The sequence below is a fragment of the Bos mutus genome, chromosome 20, assembly GCF_027580195.1.
Source record: "Bos mutus isolate GX-2022 chromosome 20, NWIPB_WYAK_1.1, whole genome shotgun sequence".
NCBI lineage: Eukaryota > Metazoa > Chordata > Mammalia > Artiodactyla > Bovidae > Bos > Bos mutus.
This window is the reverse complement of record NC_091636.1, coordinates 25,399,989-25,423,337: the sequence shown is the minus strand read 5'-3', so window position 1 is coordinate 25,423,337 and position 23,349 is coordinate 25,399,989. Positions and strand designations below refer to the sequence as shown.

Sequence of the window (23,349 nt, the reverse complement as noted above, 5' to 3'; positions counted from 1 at the left end):
CTTTACACCCCGTTCAGTGTGAGTCAGGCATTCCATTCTCCTTCATATCTGTGTCTTCCCTAGTCACTACTGTATTATAGCCTATTACCATGTCCGTGTTTTCCAGAGGACTTACCTGTGCCGAATTTACTGATTGCAGCACATGTGCAGCTAGCACCCACACGCACCTTCATGCTGCGGCACTGAAGTTAGATTGTGTGTAAGAAAGCATCACCGCGAGAGTCAGCTTCGCACCTGGGTGCCAGTGTGGCGGGGAATGGCAGCACCCGCCATTTCTTTGCCTTTCCCAACCTTACCTCCCCCTGATTCAAAGAGTGCTGTATGTGGGATTTAATAATCAATACTAATTTTCCATTATTTAAATTCATAATTTCATATTCTTAACTAACACAATTCATTCAACTTCTGTGACTTTCTCATATATGCTGAAGAGTCACAGGGGTCTAATCACTTCACCTCTTAAAAACAATATACATACAAAACATATATCCAAGTTGTGTGTATGTGTATATATATATTCCAACTGTATATATTCCAAACTTGGAATCAGCATGCTTCTCAGAACCTACAAGTACACAGAGCATGAAGGAGAGGAAAACCATGTCCAGCCATGCCCAGGCCTCAGTCCACTCTATCAGTTAAACAGATTCTCAGAGGAGCACTGGAAAAAAAAAAAAACTGGGGAGAAAAAAGGGAATATGATTATACCCCTTCAAAAAATTCAATCCCTCAATAAAAAATCTGAAATCAATTTTCTATTCTAAAAAAATTTTTAAGAACAAGCAACTTAAATTTTTGATATATGGATTCAATAAATTCATTTTTTCAATCAGGAATAACCAAAGTCCATCATTTACAGAATCACACTTGACTATAAGAAATAAGGGGGAAAGACAGAGAGTGAAAACGGGGAGAGGAATTGGGAGAGAGATAAACAGCTTTGGGAAACCTAGTTCATACATCTTTGGTTAGTTTCTGTTAATTTTCTTCATTAGTCTAATTGGTATAGAGAACTTCCTGATATAAATACATTTGGACACATACAACCTTTAGAATAATGCCAGCAAAAACTTCAAATGACCACTAGGCGCTCTCTTTTTTGGGGTTACTTTGAAGAATTTCAGTCACTGTTTTTGATCCCGTCCAACATACCCAGTAAGGCCCAGAATGACATTTTGCAGGTGATCACAGTTTGGCTCTCTCAGTATGCAACTGATGCTCCTACGCTAACAGTCTTGGAATTCTATGTCACAATGATTTAAGGCCCAAGCTACTTTTTGCCTCACAGAAGGCACTTCAAGAAACTTAAGAGAAATCAGATCTTCTGGCAACAATCTGTTCTTAACACTTGGGACTAATTTTAAGTCCTTCAAACTCTATCTGGTACAGAACTCGACAAAGGACTTCTGAAGAGCTGGATTTGCTGATGGAGCAGGGCTGCCAGTCCTCTCCGGAGTCCTCTGCACACATAAAAGCAAATAGCTCAGCCTCTCATCTGACTCTCAGTACACAAGCAACACATTTGAGTCCTCAAGTCCTCACGTAGGCTCCTCCTTCGGTTCTCCTCTCATGCCTGACATCACTTCCTGTGATGCTGTCAACGGTACAGAATGTCTGAGGGAGAAAACTGAGCCTCAAATAGGACTCTGCAGCCTGGCTCTGAACAAGGTGGCAGCTTGGCAACCCCCAGGTAGCAGGAATAACCAAAGTCCATTATTTATAGAATCACACTTGAACACAAGAAATTATGGGGAGAGATAGGGAGAAAAAGAAACAGATAACTGGGAGAGAGACTGGAAGAGAGATAAATTGCTATGGGGACCCTAAGCAGGACTTGGGACCTGCCATGTGATGCTTCCCCCCCATGCCCATCACTAGGAGCAATGACTCATGGGTAGGCCATCTGCATGGATGATGAGCTGCAGCAGAAGGCCGCTGACAGCCAGCCACTGGGAGGCAGCTTCTGCCAAAGGAGTGGGCTAACAGCTGTGTGCCCCATTAAGTGGGAGTCTCAGGAGAGCTTCCTACGCTGATATGGAGAGGCTGCAAACATAACATACACCGAAATCACCATCTTCCAGTTAGAACACCTAGATAGAAAATAAAATATCCAGACAAACTGACATGGGGCAATGAAGACAGCAAGTGATTTTTGGTTTATTTGTTTTTTAAAAAGAGTGTAATTGCTTTACAATGCTGTGTTAGTTTCTGCTGTACAACGCAGTGAATCAGCTGTATGTATATAGCTATATGTAATCAGCTATATGTATATACATCCTCTCCCTCGTAGACCTCCCTCCCTCCTACCCACCCCCAGCCCACTATACAGGACAGAATGGAGGTTCCTTAAGAAACCAGAAATAGAACTACCAGCAAGTGATTTGTAAGGGCTGAGAATCATGCACCCTCACCAAAAGGAAGATGCTAATAGATTTGCCTTTTGATTGCTCAGGGACTCAGAAAAATAGTTAGAGATACTCTGCAGCCTCATAAACCATTGTTGATGAAGTACACAATGTTACAAGCTCTAAAACAGAGCACTAGAGCGACTGAAGAGAATCCCAGCTCCCAGTTATATGCCCTCCACTCTTGCCTGGAAAATCCCATGGACGGAGGAGCCTGGTAGGCTGCAGTCCATGGGGTCGAGAAGAGTCAGACATGACTGAGCAACTTCACTTTCACTTTTCACTTTCCTGCATTGGAGAAGGAAATGGCAACCCACTCCAGTGTTCTTGCCTGGAGAATCCCACGGACAGGGGAGCCTGGTGGGCTGCCGTCTATGGGGTCGCACAGAGTCGGACACGACTGAAGTGACTTACCTTAAGTAGAAAATGTGTAAGTATTGAGAAATAGTAAAACAAATAGAAGCAGGATGTTTTTAAGCCACTATAATCTTAAGTATGAATTATCTGGGGTCCTTTTCCTGTTGGCCAGCGGCCAAGAGCTCAAATCAAGAGCATCATGAGAACATCATTCACAACAACTGTAAAGACTTTTGCCCTTTAAACATTTTAAAACTTGCCAGATTTCAGCATATTAACCTACCAGTCATCCTTCACAAGCTGGTTAAGTTGAACAGCCTACCCACTGCTCAGTCTACAACACTATCACACAAGCTCCCATGGGCTTTGGCTCTACCCCTGGAAAATTCCACGCTGGGCAGCAAAACTCCCCTCCCTGACTCTTACACAGCTCGGCTCCCTCCACCCTCCCCATGGCTCTCCTGGGTGACCATGCCCCAGGCCTCTCTGCTATGTTCCGTGGGACTATGTTCCCAGTTCACAAATTTCCCTGGTGCCTTAAACTTTCCCTCAAACACGTACACAGACTTCACTTTCATGATTGAAGACCTTATATGGGCTGCCAGTGCTTTCAAGAAATCCTACTTCATTTATAGCTCCCCTTCCTATTCTCTGAGACCATTTCAGACTTGCTTCTCTTGTCAGTTCCATATAACCCTCTCCAAACCCACCCAGATCTCTCATCAAGCACTGAGAAGAAAAGCCGCTAAATCAACTAAACTATCTGCTTTTTATGAAAAGAAAATTTATTAAAATCACTTATCTGGAAAGGACATATTTTAAAATTAAAGCTATTTTGAAGTAACTGTAGGTTCACATGCAGTTGTAAGAAATAATGCAGAGAGACCCCAGATAGTCTTTACCCAGTGTCCCTCAACAGTAACATCTCTACGCCTGCCCTGCACATACGTGAAATAGTAGTGAGAAGTTGCTGTAAATCCCAGAGACCTCAGCTCCATGCTCTGTGATGACCTAAAGGGCTGGGAGGGAGGTCCAAGGAGGGATATATGTATACACATAGCTGATTCACTTCCTTGTACAGCAGAAACTAACACACTGTATGTAAAGCAACTACACCCCAATTTAAAAAACGGTAGCATCTTACAAAACTGTGGTGTACAATCACAGCCAGGATAATGACACTGATACAGTCAAGATACAGAGCCTCTTCACCACTGCAGAATTCCTCATGTTTCCAGTTCATAGCCACACCTACTTCCCTCCCATGACCTGCTCAAGTCTCATCAACCTCTAATTGGTAATTGGTTCTCTACGTCTACATTTTGCGATTTCAAGAATATCGTATAGAAATGAAACTACACAGAATGTAACCTCTTTTTTTTTTTTACTTCTACCTCTGTTTATTGCTATCAACCCTTCTTCCTCCACCCCTCTCATGCGCGTGTGCTGTCATGTGACCCCATGGGCTGCAGCCCTCCAGGCTCTTCTGTCCACGGTATCTTCCAGGCAAGAATACTAGAGTGGACTGCCATTTCCTTCTTCTGTTTTCTCTCTCTTTTTTTTAAACTCAGCATGATTCTCTGGAGATTCACCCAGGTTGTCACATGCATCATGTGCATGAAGAATGTCACCTTCCATATCAGTAAATGAAGGATTACAGACATCAAGCCAGCTGCCACTGCAGCTGCCGTCCACCTGTGCTCCCTGAGGGAATTCAGGGTGGAGAAGGGGGATACTGGCCCGAGACAGTTAAGGTGCACTTCAAAAGAATAATTTCAACGAGCCCAGAATCTTGCATCTTCCCAGACACAGACAAGTGCCAAATGCATTAACTTGATGTGTTCTTTTCTGGAATTAACACCAATCTTTTGATGTCTCTGCTACCTGATTTTGTTGTTGTTGTTTCCAAAAACTCCTCAATATCCTGGCTTCTTCGTTACCTCTTTGGAGCAGTCTGAGAGGCTGGTTTAAGTCCTCAGCAAGTCCTCTGAAGAAAATATCATTCTCAACTTTCAGGTTGTGTGTTTTTTTCAGTAAACAATTGGTAGTTTGTTCCTTTTTATTGCTGTGTAGTATTTCATGGTGTGTGTGCTGTGCTTAGTCGCTCGCTCAGTTGCATAGGATTCTTTTTGACCCCATGGACTGTAGCCTGCCAGGCTCCTCTGTCCGTGGAATTCTCCAAGCAAGAATACTGGAGTGGGTTGCCATGCCCTCCTCCAGGGAATCTTCCCAACCCAGGGATCGAACCCAGGTCTCTTGTATTGCAGTCAGATTTTTTACCATCTGAACCATCAGGGAAGCCCATTTCATGGTATGGATGTACCTAAACTACCTGCTTTTGCGTCCATTTTCTCCTCCTTCCTCCTATGACGATGAAGGAAGCACCTCTCTCTCTACAAAGGCCAACCGTTTTACACATGCTCTGGATACCTGCCGGCTGCTTTCACAGCACTTCACCTCTCCAACTGTCATCTCTTCTGAACCATTCTCAACACCTTACAAACCTACTTGGCTGGTTCCCACATCAAGACGGCCCCCTCTGGCCTCTCATATTCTTCCAGGTCACACCCGTTTTCTCTACTCACTTACACGGCGCAACTTCTCAAAAGAGCTATCTGCACGCTCATCAACACGTCGGCTACCCCAGCGTCCTTCACTGCCATTTGCTCCTAAGCTCGTTCGCTCTAGGTTTTATCCACACGTCATCAAAATATGACTCTCCGCTTCTGTTACCGCACAATCCTCTCCAGACATTCCAATTTAACGTGCCTCATAGGCATGTCAGACCTAGTGTACTGAAAACTAAGTTAATCACACTCAATGTCTTTATTAAAATCCATTTCTCAGTCTCCCCTGCCTCTTGTGTAGCTGGCCTTGGAGACAACAGTTCCAGCAAGGTCCACAGTTCCTAGCACTCCCCTAATTCCAGTACTAGCCTCGAATAGCCCAGGCTTCCCTGGTGGTTCAGACCGTAAAGAATCTGTCTGCAATGCAGGAGACCCAGGTTCAACCCCTGGGTGGGGAAGATCCCCTGGAGGAGGGAATGGCAACCCGCTCCAGTATTCCTACCTGGAGAATTCCAAGGGCAAGGAGCCTGGCAGGCTACAAAGAGTCAAAGAGCCAGATACGACTGAGTGACTAACTCTTAGCCTTGTCTCTGCCTATGCAAGGGGATCTTGTTAAATGAATGGGAATGGAAATACAGTGTGTCTCTTCCAGGATGGGACTTCTAAAAAGTCAGAAAGGTTTTTCTTCTCTTTTGTTCCACTTCTACCAGCTAGAAACAGAGTATCTCAAGGCCATAAAAGAAGAGACAAAGCAGAAGGTGGAAGGAATGTAGGACCCTGACTCAACAGGTGATTCCCAGGTGGCATGGTGGTAAAGAATCCACCTGCCAATGCAGGAGATGCAAAAGACATGGGTTCAATCCCTGGGCCAGGAAGATGCCCTGGAGGAGGAAATGGCAACCCACTCTAGTATCCTTGCCTGGAAAATCCCATGGACAGAGGAACCTGGCGGGCTATAGTCCATAGGGGTTGCACAGAGTCAGACACAACTGAACAACTGAGCATGAACTCATCAAGAGGAGAGAGCTGCCTGATAACCCAAAAAACTTATATGAGCTAGAAATATATGACTACTGTGTTAAGCCCCAGAAATCCCTTGGTTTGCTTGCTGTAGCACATGGTATTATCCTAATATACACCATTTGTACATAGGCATTCTTTCGATGGCATTACAAAGATGAAGAAATTCAGAGCACATAGGAGACTGTTCAGACGCAATACTTCCTGAATACCAAGGCTACCTGGGCTTCCCTGTGGCTCAGAGGCAACAAACTGGTTGCCAGTGCAGGAGATGTGGGTTCAATCCCTGGGTCAGGAAGATCCCCTGGGGAAGGAAATGGCAACCTGCTCCAGTATTCTTGCCTGGGAAAATCCCACAGACAGAGGAGTCTGATACAGTCCATGGGGCCATGAAGAGTTGGACTGGACTTAGCAACTGACTAAACAACAACAGGAAGGCTACATAAACATAGCTATATTTTATGTAAATGTGCTTCTATCTAAAATTTCTCAGACTTGCCCACTAAGTTAAGGAGGCCTTTAGGATGAGAAACCCATTAAACCCTATACAGCGCTTGGAAGAGAATATCCTTCAAGTTCATTTTATAGGAAAGAATGTTTTCTGGGATTGTATGATTTGTTTTTCCCTTTCCTCTTAAACTAAAACTCATTCTGAAATGCCTTTTTTTTGAATTTTCAGATGTTACCTTCAACTGATTTCCACAGTCCAAGCAGGAAAAGTCTCTCAGTTTCTCCCCCAGATAGAATACAATGATGCTAACGGTTTTAGGAGTTTCCGTTTATACTGTCTACAAAGCTGACATCTTACTTAATGCACACATGATGCACACGCACAGTTTCCTCTTGGTTTATATTCCAAACAACCCAAGTTATGTTTTGAAAAACACAACTCTGCATGAGAGAGAGAAGCCTTCCCTCATTTTCTGCCTGTTAAGGCTGTGATACACAGACATCACAGCTGTGGAATGCAGGACTAGGATTCAGGGCAATTATCCGCACAGCAAAAAGCCAGGAGTCAAAATTCCGAGGTTCTGCCCTTCATTCTACGGCTTCCTTGCTGTGAACTGTCAGGCACATTACCACTTAGTCATGCTCTGGTTTAAGAATCTGTATAACGATTTGAATAATGCTTTTTTTCCTCATCAGGGGGCTCCAAAGCTCAGTCAATGTTTACATGATGCTTCTGGGTGCCTATTTAGCAAGCTGTGGGCCATGAAGATATAAAACATCATCAGACTCAAAAAAAAAAAAAAAAAAAAAATGCAGGCAGTGATGGGCATGGTAAACTCTAGGTCTGTTGTTGAAATGCCAGCCCTGTGTAAAAGGTATTGGTTGCTTTTTCTTCTGATCTACTACTCAAGTCATTCAAAGCTTTAGCTGGGGAAGATAATGTCAAAAGTTCAATCAAGGGTGTCTGCATGGTAGCATTATGGCCTTACAGCTTTTTCCTTTATGTTGCTCTGTATTTTTTAAACTGTCCACAATGAACACATAATACTTTCTTAATTGAAAAATAGGTAAATGTAAATAGTCTAAAAGATGGTGTTTAAAAAGAGAGGAAGGCTAACTATGTCAGACTGAATTACTGGTGCCAATTCTTTATTTCTCCCCAACTGTGTTATATATCTGCATCTTTGCCAAGGTGTCATGGTGGGTAGGGGATGCTTCTGACCCTTGATGCAGGCCTTGATTGTGTGACTTGCTTTGGCCAATAGAAAGTTAGCAGACATGGCGCCAGAAGAGACTTCAAATCTGCCTGTGCAAGTGGATATACATATCCTTGCTCTCATCTTTTAGAAGGAGAATATAGTATTTTGGGTAGCTGCTGGTTCAAGGAAGAGGAGAGACATGCGGAGCAGATCTTGACCTAGGCTGTCCCCAGGAAGCAATCACAGCAGAGCCCAGGCTAAATCACCCAAAACTCAGCTGACCTGCAGTCATGGGAGAAAGAAAGGAACATGTACTGTTGTTTTACAGTGAAATTTTGTGGTTATGTAGCATTATTGTTCAGAGAAGGCAATGGCACCCCACTCCAGTACTCTTGCCTGGAAAATCCCATGGATGGAGGAGCCCGGTAGGCTGCAGTCCATGGGGTCACTAGGAGTCGGACACGACTGAGCGACTTCACTTTCACTTTTCACTTTCATGCACTGGAGGAGGAAATGGCAACCCACTCCAGTGTTCTTGCCTGGAGAATCCCAGGGAGGGGGGAGCCTGGTGGGCTGCCGTCCATGGGGTCGCACAGAGTCGGACACGACTGAAGCGACTTAGCAGCAGCAGCAGCATTATTGTTGTCTACCAGAATACCACCTAATGCCACAGAAAACCTCAGGGGCAAAAGTAAGTCATGGATCGAACTGCAGTTTGAGAAAACTTTTTAGAAGATAGGAATTATTTTCCTCCCTCTCATTAAAAATATAATTATATAATTACAATTATAGTAAGCCCTATGAAAAGATAATGAGTCCATTCAATAATGAGATTTCACATTAAAAATATATTGAGTCTTTTTCAATGTTAAAATATATTTTTTGCAACATGATTTAATGCTTATGGCTGTTTTCCACTTTATGTGTATACCATATTATGTTTCACCAATATTCTTTTGCCAGATAGCTAGATTTTAGATAGTTTGCCATTTTTATTAAGGGTGCTCTCTAAACATAACTAAGGCAAATTCCCTTATTTCCTTGTGATGAAATCTGAGGAACAGAATGGCTGGATTAAGGAATACGTAAATTTTAAAGCTTCAAATTTTATGAAGCTTTCAATAGGTGTTAATTGCCTACCTTTAATTTAATTTTCTAATTAATAAAACAGGATCTGTACAGACTGAGTCAGCTCCAGATATAAACTGAGCAAAAATTGTCCAATTAGTTGGAAAAAATTACTCCAATCAATCCTGCTGGAACATATTAAAGACCTATTGGGTATCAGCTATGCAAGGCTGGTACCCAAGCCACAGGGTAGTGGCTACAAGCATTGACTGTGAGCCACAAAACTTGGGTTCACGTCTTGGCATCATCCTTTTCAGGATCTTGTGCAATTTACTCAACTTGTCTGTGCCTCAGTGTTCTCACCTGTAAAGTGGAGATAAGACTGCCTCCCTCATAAGAGCACAGAGATGTAAGTCAATAAATGTAATTCCCTAAACACTGTGCCTGCCACATAGTAAATCCTTCATGTTAGCTGTCATTAGGGATGAATAGATGAGGAAGACCACAGACCTTCTTCTCAACAACCTAAGAGTTTAGTGAAACTTATAAAGGATAATTGGGCAGCAAAATTTTCAAACTAGATTATCAGATTTTGTGAAAGTTAACCTTTCATAAAGTCTTCGCTTCAAAGAAAGCAGGAGAAAACTCCTAAAAGAAAACAAACCTTGGAATAAAACAAAGGTAAACAATAAGGTAAACAAAATGAAGGTAAACAGTGGGAAGGTGGCTGGTGTTTAAGCTACAGAAACTGATAGTGTAAGTATCTAATACCACAAACTTGGGATGGCAACACCAGTTTGACTTAATTTACGTTTAGCAACAAGGTCTATCCCAAGGGAAGATCATATGTGATTATTTACAGTTGCCTAAAACTGAGCGGCTGAACTGAACTGAAAACTGGTGGAAACCACTTTTCTTAATGATCAGAGATGACCTTTCTTCTCTCTGCTCTACCACCTGACACAAGTACAGTACCTGACCCAAAGTAGAAACTCAGGTGATAAAGGTTTCAAACTGACGCTCCCAAGCCCAAGCTACCATCAACTGCAAAAATTCTAAATTCAGTTCACTATGCACATAGCGCTAATAGCTACCATCCCTAGGCTAAGTGCTCTGAATATGTTATTTCATTAAATCCTCAACAAAGCTATCTAAAAGACCAACTAAGAATGTTTTTTCTCCATATTCTGAAATAGTTTCCAAGTGACTGTCTTTTTAAAACAGGCTGATGTTCAAGAGATTTTTTTTTCTAAAGCTCTCCCAAGGATCACTAAACATTTTTTCCCCCACTAAACATTTTTGAAAATTATCTTAGCAAAGATTTAATTACCTAAACTAATTTTATACCAAGCTAAATTACATAGATAAGACTTCCCTGGTAGCTCAGATGGTAAAGCGTCTGCCTACAATGTGGGAGACCTGGGTTCAATCCCTGGGTCAGGAAGATCCTCTGGAGAAGGATATGACAACCCACTCCATATCCTTTCCAGAACTTTTGCCTGGAAAATCCCATGGGCAGAGGAGGCTGGTAGGTTACAGTCCTTGGGGCTGCAAAGAGTTGGACACGACTGGGCGACTTCAAAAAATAAATAAGGCTAGAATTGCTGGAGCTGTTGAGATTTGTTATTTTAAAACTGGAATGAAGTTCAGTATTTTTTTGAAGCCCAAAAGCAAAATTTCATGTTTCAGGTCATATATTCATAATACTTTTGCATTATTTGAAAGTTTTAAGCAAACTGCTGTGGCAAAAATTGGAGAGAACGCTTACTCCTTCCCTCCTTTTGGTCAAAAGTAGTTTAACAAAAGTAAATTTCCTAAGTGAAATTAGTAAGCAAGGGGTGAGTCTTTTAAGTTCTGAGATTCCATCAGATCAGTTCAGTTCAGTTGCTCCGTCATGTCTGACTCTTTGTGACCCCATGAATCACAGCACGCCAGGCCTCCCTGTCCATCACCAACTCCGGAGTTCATTCAAACTCATGTCCATCGAGTCAGTGATGCCATCCAGCCATCTCATCCTCTGTCGTCCCCTTCTCCTCCTGCCCCCAATCCCTCCCAGCATCAGGGTCTTTTCCAATGAGTCAGCTCTTCGCGTGAGGTGGCCAAAGTACTGGAGTTTCAGCCTCAGTCCTTCCAATGAACACCCACAACTGATCTCCTTTAGAATGGACTGGTTGGGTCTCCTTGCAGTCCAAGGGACTCTCAAGAGTCTTCTCCAACACCACAGTTCAAAAGCATCAGTTCTTTGGCGCTCAGCTTTCTTCACAGTCCAACTCTCATATCCATACATGACCACTGGAAAAACCAGAGCCTTGACTAGACGGACCTTTGTTGGCAAAGTAATGTCTCTGCTTTTCAATATGCTATCTAGGTTGGTCATAACTTTCCTTCTAAGGAGTGTCTTTTAATTTCATGGCTGCAGTCACCATCTACAGTGATTCTGGAGCCCAAAAAAGTAAAGTCTGACACTGTTTCCCCATCTATTTCCCATGAAGTGATGGGACCAGATGCCATGATCTTAGTTTTCTGAATGTTGAGCTTTAAGCCAACTTTTTCACTCTCCTCTTTCACCTTCATCAAGAGGCTTTTTAGTTCCTCTTCACTTTCTGCCATAAGGGTGGTGTCATCTGCATATCTGAGGTTATTGATATTTCTCCCAGCAATCTTGATTCCAGCTTGTGCTTCTTCCAGTCCAGCGTTTCTCATGATGTACTCTGCATAGAAGTTAAATAAGCAGGGTGACAATATACAGCCTTGACATACTCCTTTTCCTATTTGGAACCAGTCTGTTGTTCCATGTCCAGTTCTAACTGTTGCTTCCTGACCTGCATATAGGTTTCTCAAGAGGCAGGTCAAGTGGTCTGGTATTCCCATCTCTTTCAGAATTTTCCATAGTTTATTGTGGTCCACACAGCCAAAGGCTTTGGCATAGTCAATAAAGCAGAAATAGATGTTTTTCTGGAACTCTCTTGCTTTTTCCATGATCCAGCAGATGTTGGCAATTTGATCTCTGGTTCCTCTGCCTTTTCTAAAACCAACTTGAACATCTGGAGGTTCATGGTTCATGTATTGCTGAAGCCTGGCTTGGAGAATTTTGAGCATTACTTTACTAGCGTGTGAGATGAGTGCAATTGTGTGGTAGCTGAGCATTCTTTGGCATTGCCTTTCTTTGGGATTGGAATGAAAACTGACCTTTCCAGTCCTGTGGCCACTGCTGAGTTTTCCAAATTTGCTAGCATATTGAGTGCAGCACTTTCACAGCATCATCTTTCAGGATTTGAAATAGCTCAAGTGGAATTCCATCCCCTCCACTAGCTTTGTTCGTAGTGATGCTTTCTAAGGCCCACTTGACTTCACATTCCAGGATGTCTGGCTCTAGGTGAGTGACCACACCATCGTGATTATCTGGGTCATGAAGCTCTTTTTTGTACAGTTCTTCTGTGTATTCTTGCCACCTCTTCTTAATATCTTCTGCTTCTGTTAGGTCCATACCATTTCTGTCCTTTATTGAGCCCATAAGATTCCATATCCCCCCCTAAAAAACTAAGAGTTATACTAAACCTTTAGGATATCCTCCAAAAAAAAAAAAAAAATGTGCATTTATACAAATGAAAGCCAAGGAAAATGTCCTAATATGCATTAGAAGAACGTCAGTAAAACTCCAGTGTGAACATTTTCTTAATGTTAGTGAAGTACAGCAATGTTTTGAATTTTTTTTCCTTGGTCTGAGGTCAGCTTCACCCTCGATCCCAGCAGTGTGCCCACACTGAGTCACATGTTCTAGACTGATCATGGTATAGAAGTATTTTTGTTCCCAGAAATTTCATCTCCAAAACTGAAAATTCATAATGTTCCAAAAAACAACTCAATTTATTTTTGAGGTCATTTATGAACTGGCAGGTAAGACTGTCACTCGTAGAGAAAACTTTGTGTCAGGGTTTCAAAAACAAAGTTTCCCCCAAAATATTTATATTTAGAGGAAAAAGCACTCAGAATGAATAGAAATCTAACCTTCAGTGATTTAAAATTAAGTTTAATAACATGAACATTTATGTGGCAAGTTATTTTTTAACAACATACTTTAAGTTATTTTAATTTAAAAAATTTTAATTTATCTTTCAAGTCAACAAAAGTCATTTATAGATTTAGGGATTTTAGCTTTTCAATTAATTTATTTTAACAACACCAAAACGGGGAAAAGAATATATGGGTGAAAGGTCTGAACAGGCACTTCTCCAAAGGAAAAATACGAATGTCCAATCAGCACATGAAAAGATGTTTGACATCACTTAGTCATCAAGAAAATACAAATTAAAACCAGAATGCGATAGAACTACTTTCCAACTAAAATGGCTAAAATTAAAAAGCCTAGCAATACCACAGGTGGTTAAGAATGCAGAGTAATTAGCTCAGTTGGTGGTGGTGGGAAAGTAAAAATAAATCATTTTGGAAACAGTTTGGCAGTTTCTTATAAAATTCAACATATGTACTGATACAACTAATAACATGGCGTGAGAGCATCCTCAGTCACTTCAGTCATGTCTGACTCTTTGCAACCCTATGGACTATCGCCCACCAGGCTCCTCTGTCCACGGGATTCTCCAAGCAAGAATACTGGAGAGGGTTACCATTTCTTTTTCCACTAACAACATGGATGAATGTTAAAAACACACTGAGCAAAAGCAGACAGACACAAAAAAACATGTACCACATGATTCCATTAATATGGACAAAAGCAGAGATAGAGTGGCCTGGGCCCAGGGAAGGGATGCAGGGAACGTTTTATATCTTGATTTTGGTTGTAGTTCCAAAATCAAGATATTTTGGTATATAAATTTGCTAAACCCATCCACTGGAGAAGGCAATGGCACCCCACTCCAGTACTCTTGCCTGGAAACTCCATGGACAGAGGAGCCTGGTAGGCTGCAGTCCATGGGGTTGCAAAGAGTCGGACACGACTGAGCGACTTCACTTTCACTTTTTACTTTTATGCATTGGAGAAGGAAATGGCAACCCACTCCAGTATTCTTGCCTTGAGAATCCCAGGGACAGAGGAGCCTGGTGGGCTGCTGTCTATGAGGTCGCACAGAGTCGGACACGACTGAAGCGACTTAGCAGCAGCAGCAAACCCATCCACATGTGCACTTAGAATGAATACATCTTATATGTAAATTACACTTCAGTAAAATTTACTAATCAATCATCAATTTAACTACTCTCTGAATTGGATTAGATTTTACCACATCTTTGGAGGGGCAGGCACCCCCTCAAGGGGTTGATGCTCACACATGGAACTCTGCTGTCATTGGGACCCTCTACACTCATCTCTAGCTATCCACAGGGATTGGTTCCAGGGCTCCCACAGATACCCAAGTCCACAGATGCTCAAGTCCCTTATATAAAATGGCATAGTATTTGTTTATCAACCACGCGCATCCTACTGGATAATGTAAGCCACATTTAGGTTACTCATAATACCTGCTACAATGTAAATGTAAATAGTCGTCAGCAGACAGCAAACTCAAGTTTTGCTTTAGGAAACTTTCTAGAATTTTACATATATATATATATATATATATTTCATCTGCAGGTGGTTGAATCTGTGGGTTCAGAACCCATGGATATGGAGGGCTGACTGTACTAGAAAGTCGTTTAGTCGTTCAGTCCTGCCCGACTCTCTGCCAGGCTGCTCTATCCATGGGATTCTCCAGGCAAGAATACTGGAGTGGGTTGCCATTCCCTTTTCCAGGGAATCTTCCTGATCCAAGGATCAAACCTGGGTCTCCCACATTTCAGGCAGATTCTTTACCATCCGAGCCACCAGGGAAGCCCGTACTGTCTAAACACAATTTCATCTGTTAAGCAGGCCACTCACACAACTCACCAGTCAGAGCACCTCCCAGGCTCCCCCGTCGCAGCTGTCTTCCATCCTCACTCAGCTGTCTTTTAAACTTTAGCGACTTTCCAGGGCCAGAAGCCACATCTGGGTTGCTGCATTTCCGAAATGGCATAGGTGGAGGGGATAATATGTGATCAAGCTGCAGAGAGAAGGACAGTGGCATCACTTGCTGGGGACACTTTCAACCTCAATGAAAGACCCCCACCATAGGCACACTTCCTTCTTTTCCTTCTCTAAATCCTTCTCTCCCAACCCTGGTTTAGAGACTCCGGGGCTCCACTGTTGAGTCTTCCCTCTGAAAGAGTATCTGGCTGGCTGCACAATCTCCATCATAGTGTTTATCAAGCTGCGGGCCATGGTATATTAGTGGGTTATGAAATCAAGTTAGTAGTTCGTGACTAGTATTTTTTAGTGCAACAGAACAAAAATTATCAGAGTCCAAGGAAGAAAGGAAAAGAATTGTTACATGAAATGCATACATTATACATGGGTGTGTGGGTATCCAGAGTCATTATGTAAAATATGTACTTCCATGTACCAAGGACTGATGCTGATGCTCCAGTACTTTGGCCACCTGATGCGAAGAACTGACTCATAGAAAGAGACCCTGATGCTGGAAAAGACTGAAGGCAGGAGGAGAAGAGGACAATAGAGGAAGAAATGGTTGGATGGCATCACTGACTCAATGGACATGAGTTTGAGCAAACTCTAAGAGATAGTGAAGGACAGGGAAGTCTGGCATGCTGCAGTCCAGGGAGTCGCAAAGAGCTGGACATGGCTTAGTGATTGAACAACAAAAACATGGGCCATGATCCCCCATAAAAAATGAAGAATATTGCTCTATCAATTCTAGGGATAATCCATAGATCACTTCTCCGGTTGTTCAAAAAAAAAAAAAAAATTCACAAGCTTTTGGTGCTCAGAAATATATGTAAGGAAGGGAAATTTCTAAGCACCACAGCCCTTAGTGGAAATCAATACATCCCTAGATCACTTTATAGCTTCTTAAAAGAAAATCTGTCACAAGAGTCAGAGAAACCAAAGGCACTTCAAAAGACAGCTTTCTACAAAAGAATCCCTTGTGTCATGAAACTTATTTCAAGATCTGTCCTGCTTTCACAAGGAAACCTTTCACACTTGAATAGTGAGTGCCCTGTGTTTTTAAATGGTTTCCTCCAAGTAAGTACACAGGCATGTATATGTGTCTGGATAGTTATTAATGACAAAAGTATTCCTGAGCACTAAATATTCCTGAGTCCCATATTCTCAGCAAGTTATTAAGAAGGAACATGAATTACAAAAAATATTCGCAGATACCCCAACCACCACAGAAAGGAATCAACTTCACAGAAATTTAAAAACAAATAAGAGTTGGGGAGCATTGCTCAAAGCCAGGCATTCTAAGGGCCTCTTCATGAAGATGGGGAAGGATACAAGGCTTTTGGAAGCTTCCTGATGGGAGAGACTGGCTGAGGGGAAAACTGGGTCTTGTTCTGATGGGCGGGGCCGTGCTCAGTCAATATTTAATCCAATTTTCTGTTGATGGGCAGGGCTGTGTTTCCTCCCTGTTGTTTGACCTGAGGCCAAACTATGGTGAAGGTAATGAAGATAATGGTTCAGTTCAGTTCATTTCAGTTCAGTCGCTCAGCTGTGTCCAGCTCTTTGCGACCCCATGAATCTCAGCACGCCAGGCCTCCCTGTCCATCACCAACTCCCAGAGTTTGCCCAGACTCACATCCATCGAGTCAGTGATGCCATCCAGCCATCTCATCCTCTGTTGTCCCCTTCTCCTCCTGCCCCCAATCCCTCCCAGCATCACAGTCTTTTCCAATGAGTCAACTCTTCGCATCAGGTAGCCAAAGTATTGGAGTTTCAGCTTTAGCATCATTCCTTCCAAACAAATCCCAGGGCTGATCTCCTTCAGAATGGACTGGTTGGATCTCCTTGCAGTCCAAGAGACTCTCAAGAGTCTTCTCCAACACCACAGTTCAAAAGCATCAATTCTTCGACGCTTAGCTTTCTTCACAGTCCAAATCTCACTTCCATACATGACCACTGGAAAAACCAGAGCCTTGACTAGACGGACCTTTGTTGGCAAAGTAATGTCTCTGCTTTTCAATATGCTATCTAGGTTGGTCACAACTTTTCTTCCAAGGAGTGTCTTTTAATTTCATGGCTGCAGTCACCATCTACAGTGATTTTGGAGCCCAAAAAAATAAAGTCTGACACTGTTTCCCCATCTATTTCCCATGAAGTGATGGGACTGGATGCCATGGTCTTCGTTTTCTGAATGTTGAGCTTTAAGCCAACTTTTTCACTCTCCTCTTTCACCTTCATCAAGAGGCTTTTTAGTTCCTCTTCACTTTCTGCCATAAGGGTGGTATCATCTGCATATCTGAGGTTATTGATATTTCTCCCAGCAATCTTGATTCCAGCTTGTGCTTCTTCCAGCCCAGAGTTTCTCATGATGTACTCTGCATATAAGTTAAATAAGCAGGGTGACAATATACAGCCTTGACGTACTCCTTTTCCTATTTGGAACCAGTCTGTTGTTCCATGTCCAGTTCTAACTGTTGCTTCCTGACCTGCATACAGATTTCTCAAGAGGTAGGTCAGGTGGTCTGGTATTCCCATCTCTTTCAGAATTTCCCACAGTTTATTGTGATCCACGCAGTCAAAGGCTTTGGCATAGTCAATAAAGCAGAAATAGATAATGGCGAGCTCCTTCAAAAGGTTCCATGCACACACTGCTGCACTCTGTGCCTCGGACCCTGCAGCAGGCCACCGCCAACCCACATGTCTGCTGGAGACTCCTGGATACTCACAGGCAAGTCTGGGTCAGTCTCTTGTGGGGCTACAATTATGAAATTAAAAGATGCTTGCTCCTTGGAAGGAAAGCTATAATCAACCTAGACAGCATATTAAAAAGCAGAGACATTACTTTGCCAACAAAGGTCCGTCTAGTCAAAGCTATGGTTTTTGCAGTAGTCATGTATGGATGTGAGAGCTGGACAATAAAGAAAGCTGAGTGTGAAAGAACTGATGATTTTTAATTATGGTGTTGGAGAAGACTCTTGAGAGTCCCTTGGACTGCAAAGGAGATCCAACCAGTCTATCCTAAAGGAAATCAGTCCAGAATATTCATTGGAAGGACTGATGCTAAAGCTGAAACTCCAATACTTTGGCCACCTGATGTGAAGAACTGACTCACTAGAGAAGACCCTGATGCTGGGAAAGAATGAAGGCAGAAGGAGAAGAGGCCAACAGACGATGAGATGGTTGGATGGCATCACAGACTTGATGGACATGAGTTTGAACAAGCTCCGGGAGTTGGTGATGGACAGGGAAGCCTGGTGTGCTACAGTCCATGGGGTTGCAAAAAATTGGACATAACTGAGCAACTGAACTGAACTCACTAAGATATGTCTTGTTTTCTTGGGTAGAAAGAAGGTCATCTGCTTATACCTGTCAGTTTTTTCAGATTAAGACTCTCATGGATGTATTCATAGGAAAAATAAATCAGGGATGAAATCATCTGTGAAGTCACTGGACTATGTCAAGTCATAGTCTGTGTCTGACTATGCAATGCAGCATATTCAAAACCATGGCAACAGAGAAAACTGACCTTGCCTATGAGTTACTCCTCTCAAGCTGGTTGAGATGAAGTCGATTCAGTTCAGTTCAGTTCAGTCACTCAGTCGTATCCGACTCTTTGAGACCCCGTGGACTGCAGCATGCCAGGCTTCCCTGTCCATCACCAACTTCTTAAGTTTACTCAAACTCATGTCGATTGAGTCAGTGATGCCATGCAACCATAGATTACGCTTGCTCAACTATTACATGATGTCAACTCTCCCCCAAGCTCAGCTGTACTCATTGATAACACAGAACAACTAGATTTCAAGCACCTGTCAATAAGTACCATCTGAAATTCACTGCCAGTCAGTGTTTTGGTGCATTGCATTGCTACCTAGTAGTTCAGTGAGAGGTCCTCAAGCTAGCGGTGCACCCACTCCAGGATCTGCCCTGACCAGCAGGGAAAAGGAATTACAGACTGTATTTCTGGAAATACTTGTTACTTTAATGTTCATTTCATCGGTGTCCTACTTTGGAGGGCCTCCAAGGACACTCCAATTTCTGTCTAGTCTTAGACACTTTGCCCTTAAACCTTATGGATGATGAAATGTAGCAAGGGCACCTTGGACAGTAACACGTCAGCTACTAGAAAATGCAGAACCCACTCTGGGTTCCAAATGCAGTCAGTCCATTACACAATGCAGAGGTTGATTCTGCCTCCTTCTTAGCTCCATTTGTAGCCTCATCCCGGTTGTTTTTTCTTTTTTCTGCCAATATTTTGGGGAAATTTAAGCAAATCTACAACAACAGAAAGGTTTAATACAATGAACACCATATTCCCTTGACAAGTGGTGAATTGCTGACCTTGTTCTCCCTCTCTCTCTTTCTCTTTAATGCACCAATCCCACAGCAGAGTTAGTTCCAGACATGGTGAATTTCTACCCCTCAATACTTCAGTCTACCTCTTCTAAGAACAGAAGAGGCATTCTGGTAAATTCTCTTGCCTTGTATTGTATGTATTCTTCTGTCGCGAGTCTTTCCTTTTCTAAGGGAAGTTTAAATGCTAGGAATAAGACAAAATATCATGTAGACTTAATATTAACAAATCTGCTTTTACACTGAAAGCAAAGCTTGCAGCCACAAGGTGGCAATGCGTCATAGACATTCAACAAAATGCTCCATAATCCCTACTCTTTGTGTAAATGCACCAGTAACCCCTCAGAATAACCAAGAAAGTTAGGGTTCCTCCCATTTTGTCATTTTCTCTTAATTACTAGTGGCAGTTGCATAAAATACACGTATTTTTTGTTTAAGGTTCATCAACTTCTGCTACTTATTTTTCACCTGAAGTTAAAATTTTCAGCTTGCGGAATTATAATTAATTTCTCTGGGGAAGACTGTTATATCGCCAATTAACAGAGGGTGAAAAAATAGCAGAGGAAAGAAGATAATTCCTAAGGAGGAATTATGTGATTTCCTTACATGTTTCCAACAAAGCCATAAAAGACATGAAAAAATGTAGAAGAAAGAGAAGGAAATCAAGGAGAAAGTGTAGGCAAATAAAATCCATTTCATCACGTATAGAATCATAAGCTATTAGTCCCTAAGCCTAAGTTTTTCATCAGAATCACAACCCCAAGAGGAGGGTATTATTTTTTAAATCTGGCAAAATCTAGGTGGTGAATGGTGAGTGCCGCAAATGTTTCCAACACAGTATAAGCAGAAAAACCTATAAGCATTGTGCCATATTCCAGGATCCCATTTCCTTCCTCACCTCAAATCACACTCCCAACAGGGCTCTCTCTAAATACATCGTTTTTCCAAACTTGCTGTGCTGTCAGTGGCTCTACTTTTCTTTCTACAATTAGTCAAAGCTTCTCAAAACAGTCCACTACAGCCTTGCAATATATTTTTCATTTTTGTCCTGTTTCAAACACTCGTGATTCCTTTAAAAACAATTCATCAGACCCTGGAGCTTATGGCAGACACTCAACATATCACTTTGGACATTGCCCTCTGAATGATTTCAGTTTAATGTTTTCCAAACTCACAAAAGTCCCCATACTACAAGGAATTCAACTGAAAACAGAGGGTGTCTTTTCAACTTTCACGCATGTTCAAGGACATCTAAGCCTGCACTTGTCACACTTGCTCCAAACCATTTCTAATTTCCCTCTCCAAGTAGTCAGTAGACTCCTAGAAAGCCAGCCCCTTCTTTCCTGTCACATACTCACCTAAGACACTGCTAGCCACAAAGTATCCTGGATTGAAACGCATTCTCCAGGAACAGGCTCCATTCATCTGTCAAGGGACACTTGGGTTGCTTCCATGTTTTGGCTATTGTAAACAGTGCTGCCATGAACACTGGGGTGTGTGTATCTTTTCCATTTAAGAGTATTTTTCTTTTCTGTATAATGGCCAAGGAGTAGGATTGCTGGATCATATGATAACTATTTGTTTTTTTAAGGAATCTCCGTACTGTTTCTCATAGTAGCTACACTAATGTACATTCCACCCAGGAATGTAGGAAGCCTTTTTTTCCACACCTTCTCCAGGACTTATATTATTTGTAGTCTTTTTGATGATGGCCATTCTGACTGTATCTATGAGATGTATCTATGAGATGTATCTATGAGATGATAGACACTTGTAGTTTTGATTTGCATTTCAGCAATAATTTTGCTAATCGTTTATCATGGGACACAGATAAGTGTTTTAGAGAACAAATACACAACTACTCTAAGTCTGATACAAACTTGGGATAAAGTTTTCAAAATTACCAGTCCTGTAGAAGCACTAATCACCAGAAATCCACATCAGTTTTTTATATTGATCATCCCCACCCATTGCTTGCTGTTTTACAAGTATTACGCTGAGTAAAACACAAGAGTCCACCACAATTACACTATGGTTACTGCCATCAGGAAAGATGAATTAAAGGCAAATTATTTATAAGATTCAGTCTTACCACTTCGTTTAGTGTCTCTGCCATCACCATCACCACCACCTCCAAACATAAACCACGGATTTATTCTCCTATGGCTATATACCATAGTTTTTTATCCATTTCTTTCTCAAAAGGCACATTACAACTTTTGATGAACATTGAACTTGCAGCCTTCTTAATTGACAATTTTCTCCAAACTCATCTCCGGACACTTTCCTGCCCAAACATATGGGATATCTCATTTACACATGTTCACATAACCATCATTATTTGGAAACTAAAGAGATTTTTCCAACTTCGGTAAATGGCAATCCTTTTGTCTAGCTTCTTAAGTCACAAACCTTACACTTGCTCTAAACTTCTCCTTCTTACTCCACAGCCAATGAGCAAATCCCCTAGGTCAGCCTCTGAAATACATCCAGAACCCAATCACATCACCATTTCTACTCCTGCCACTCCTACCTCTGCCTTTCAGATCTCTCTTGCGATAGCCTCCCAATAACTCTCTGCTTCCATCCTACTCTCGGCACAGCAGCCAGTGACCCTTGTAAAACGTAAGCCAGATGCTCCAGATCCTCTTCTTGGAGTCCTCCCCTGACTTCCTCTCTACCCAGAACAAAATCCTAAGTCTTGACAATGACCTACAAGGTCCTGACACCTCTACCCTTATCACTCTGCTCCCAGCTCCTACCCCTCCACTCACTCCACTTCCTTTCTGTTGCTGGACCTGAAAAGCCCCAGACATCTTTCCATTCATGACCTTTACACCTATCACCTCCTATATCTGGGATGCACTGCAGATACTAGCTACCATGCTCCCCCACATACTCCAGGTCTCTATTCAAAAGTTACTCTTTTTTTTTTTTTTTTTTGGCAGGGGGAAGGTTTTCTAATTGCCCTATGTAAATGTGTTACTGAATGCAAATTTGAATGCCCCATGGATGGTGAAGTCAAACAAATTGAAACATCAGAGTTTGGAGCAGAGAGAGGTTTATTGCAGGGCCAAGCAAGGAGAATGGGTGGCTTGTGTTCAAAAAACCCAAACTCACTGAAGAGTTTCAGCAAAGCATTTTTAAAGAGAAGATGAGGGAGGGGCATCCCAGGGTTTATCATCAGCCCGTGCACAAGTCTCTGACTGGTTGATGATGATCAATCCTTAGTCAGCAGAAGGTTGGGGGCTAGGTGCTCATGATCATTAAGCAAGAATTTCTTCCATTTCCTGCAGAAAAACTCAGGAATATACATGAGATACTATCTAGGTGGGGCTTCCCTGGTGGCTCAGTGGTAAAGAATCCACCTGCAATGCAGGAGATGTGAGTTCAACCCCTGGGTCAGGAAGATCCCCTGGAGAAGGAAATGGCAACCCATTCCAGTATTCTTGCCTAGAAAACCTCATGGACAGAGGAGCTGGCAGGCTACAGTCCATAGGGTCACAAAAGAGTCAGACACAACTAAAGCAACTGAGCATACTATATAGGTACTTCAGAGAGAAGCTAAAGCAGAGAATATGGGGGAGATGTCTATCCCAGGAAGGCCCCATAGGGTTCTGTCCCAGGAAAGTCCCATAGGATCTTGCTCGGTTACAAAAGGACATGCCCACCACTTTTTTCCCTTTTCAATTTTTCCTCCATAGCATCTATTGCCACATGGCATGTTAGATCTCTCATATTTATTCTTCTTCTTCTCCCACTCGAAAGTAAGTTACATGAAATTATATACTACTCTTTTGTCCTCTCTTTGTCCACTGTTCTACATAAAAGGCATCTTGTCAATATTGGTTGAAGGAACAAATTGCAAATCTCTCAAATTGCAAAAAAACAAATTAAATTTGGTTTAAACAACAACAATGAAAACATACACAATA

The 23,349-nt window shown here is 42.2% G+C and overlaps 1 protein-coding gene across 1 annotated transcript in view; it reads right to left on the bottom strand.

Annotated features, from left to right (window-relative positions):
• MAST4 (microtubule associated serine/threonine kinase family member 4) overlaps positions 1–23,349 on the bottom strand; it is a 617,121-nt gene that overhangs the window by 424,865 nt on the left and 168,907 nt on the right. Inside the window, 1 exon segment of the mRNA XM_070357543.1 lies at positions 14,948–15,101. Within this exon segment, the coding sequence (XP_070213644.1) occupies positions 14,948–15,101 (154 nt within the window).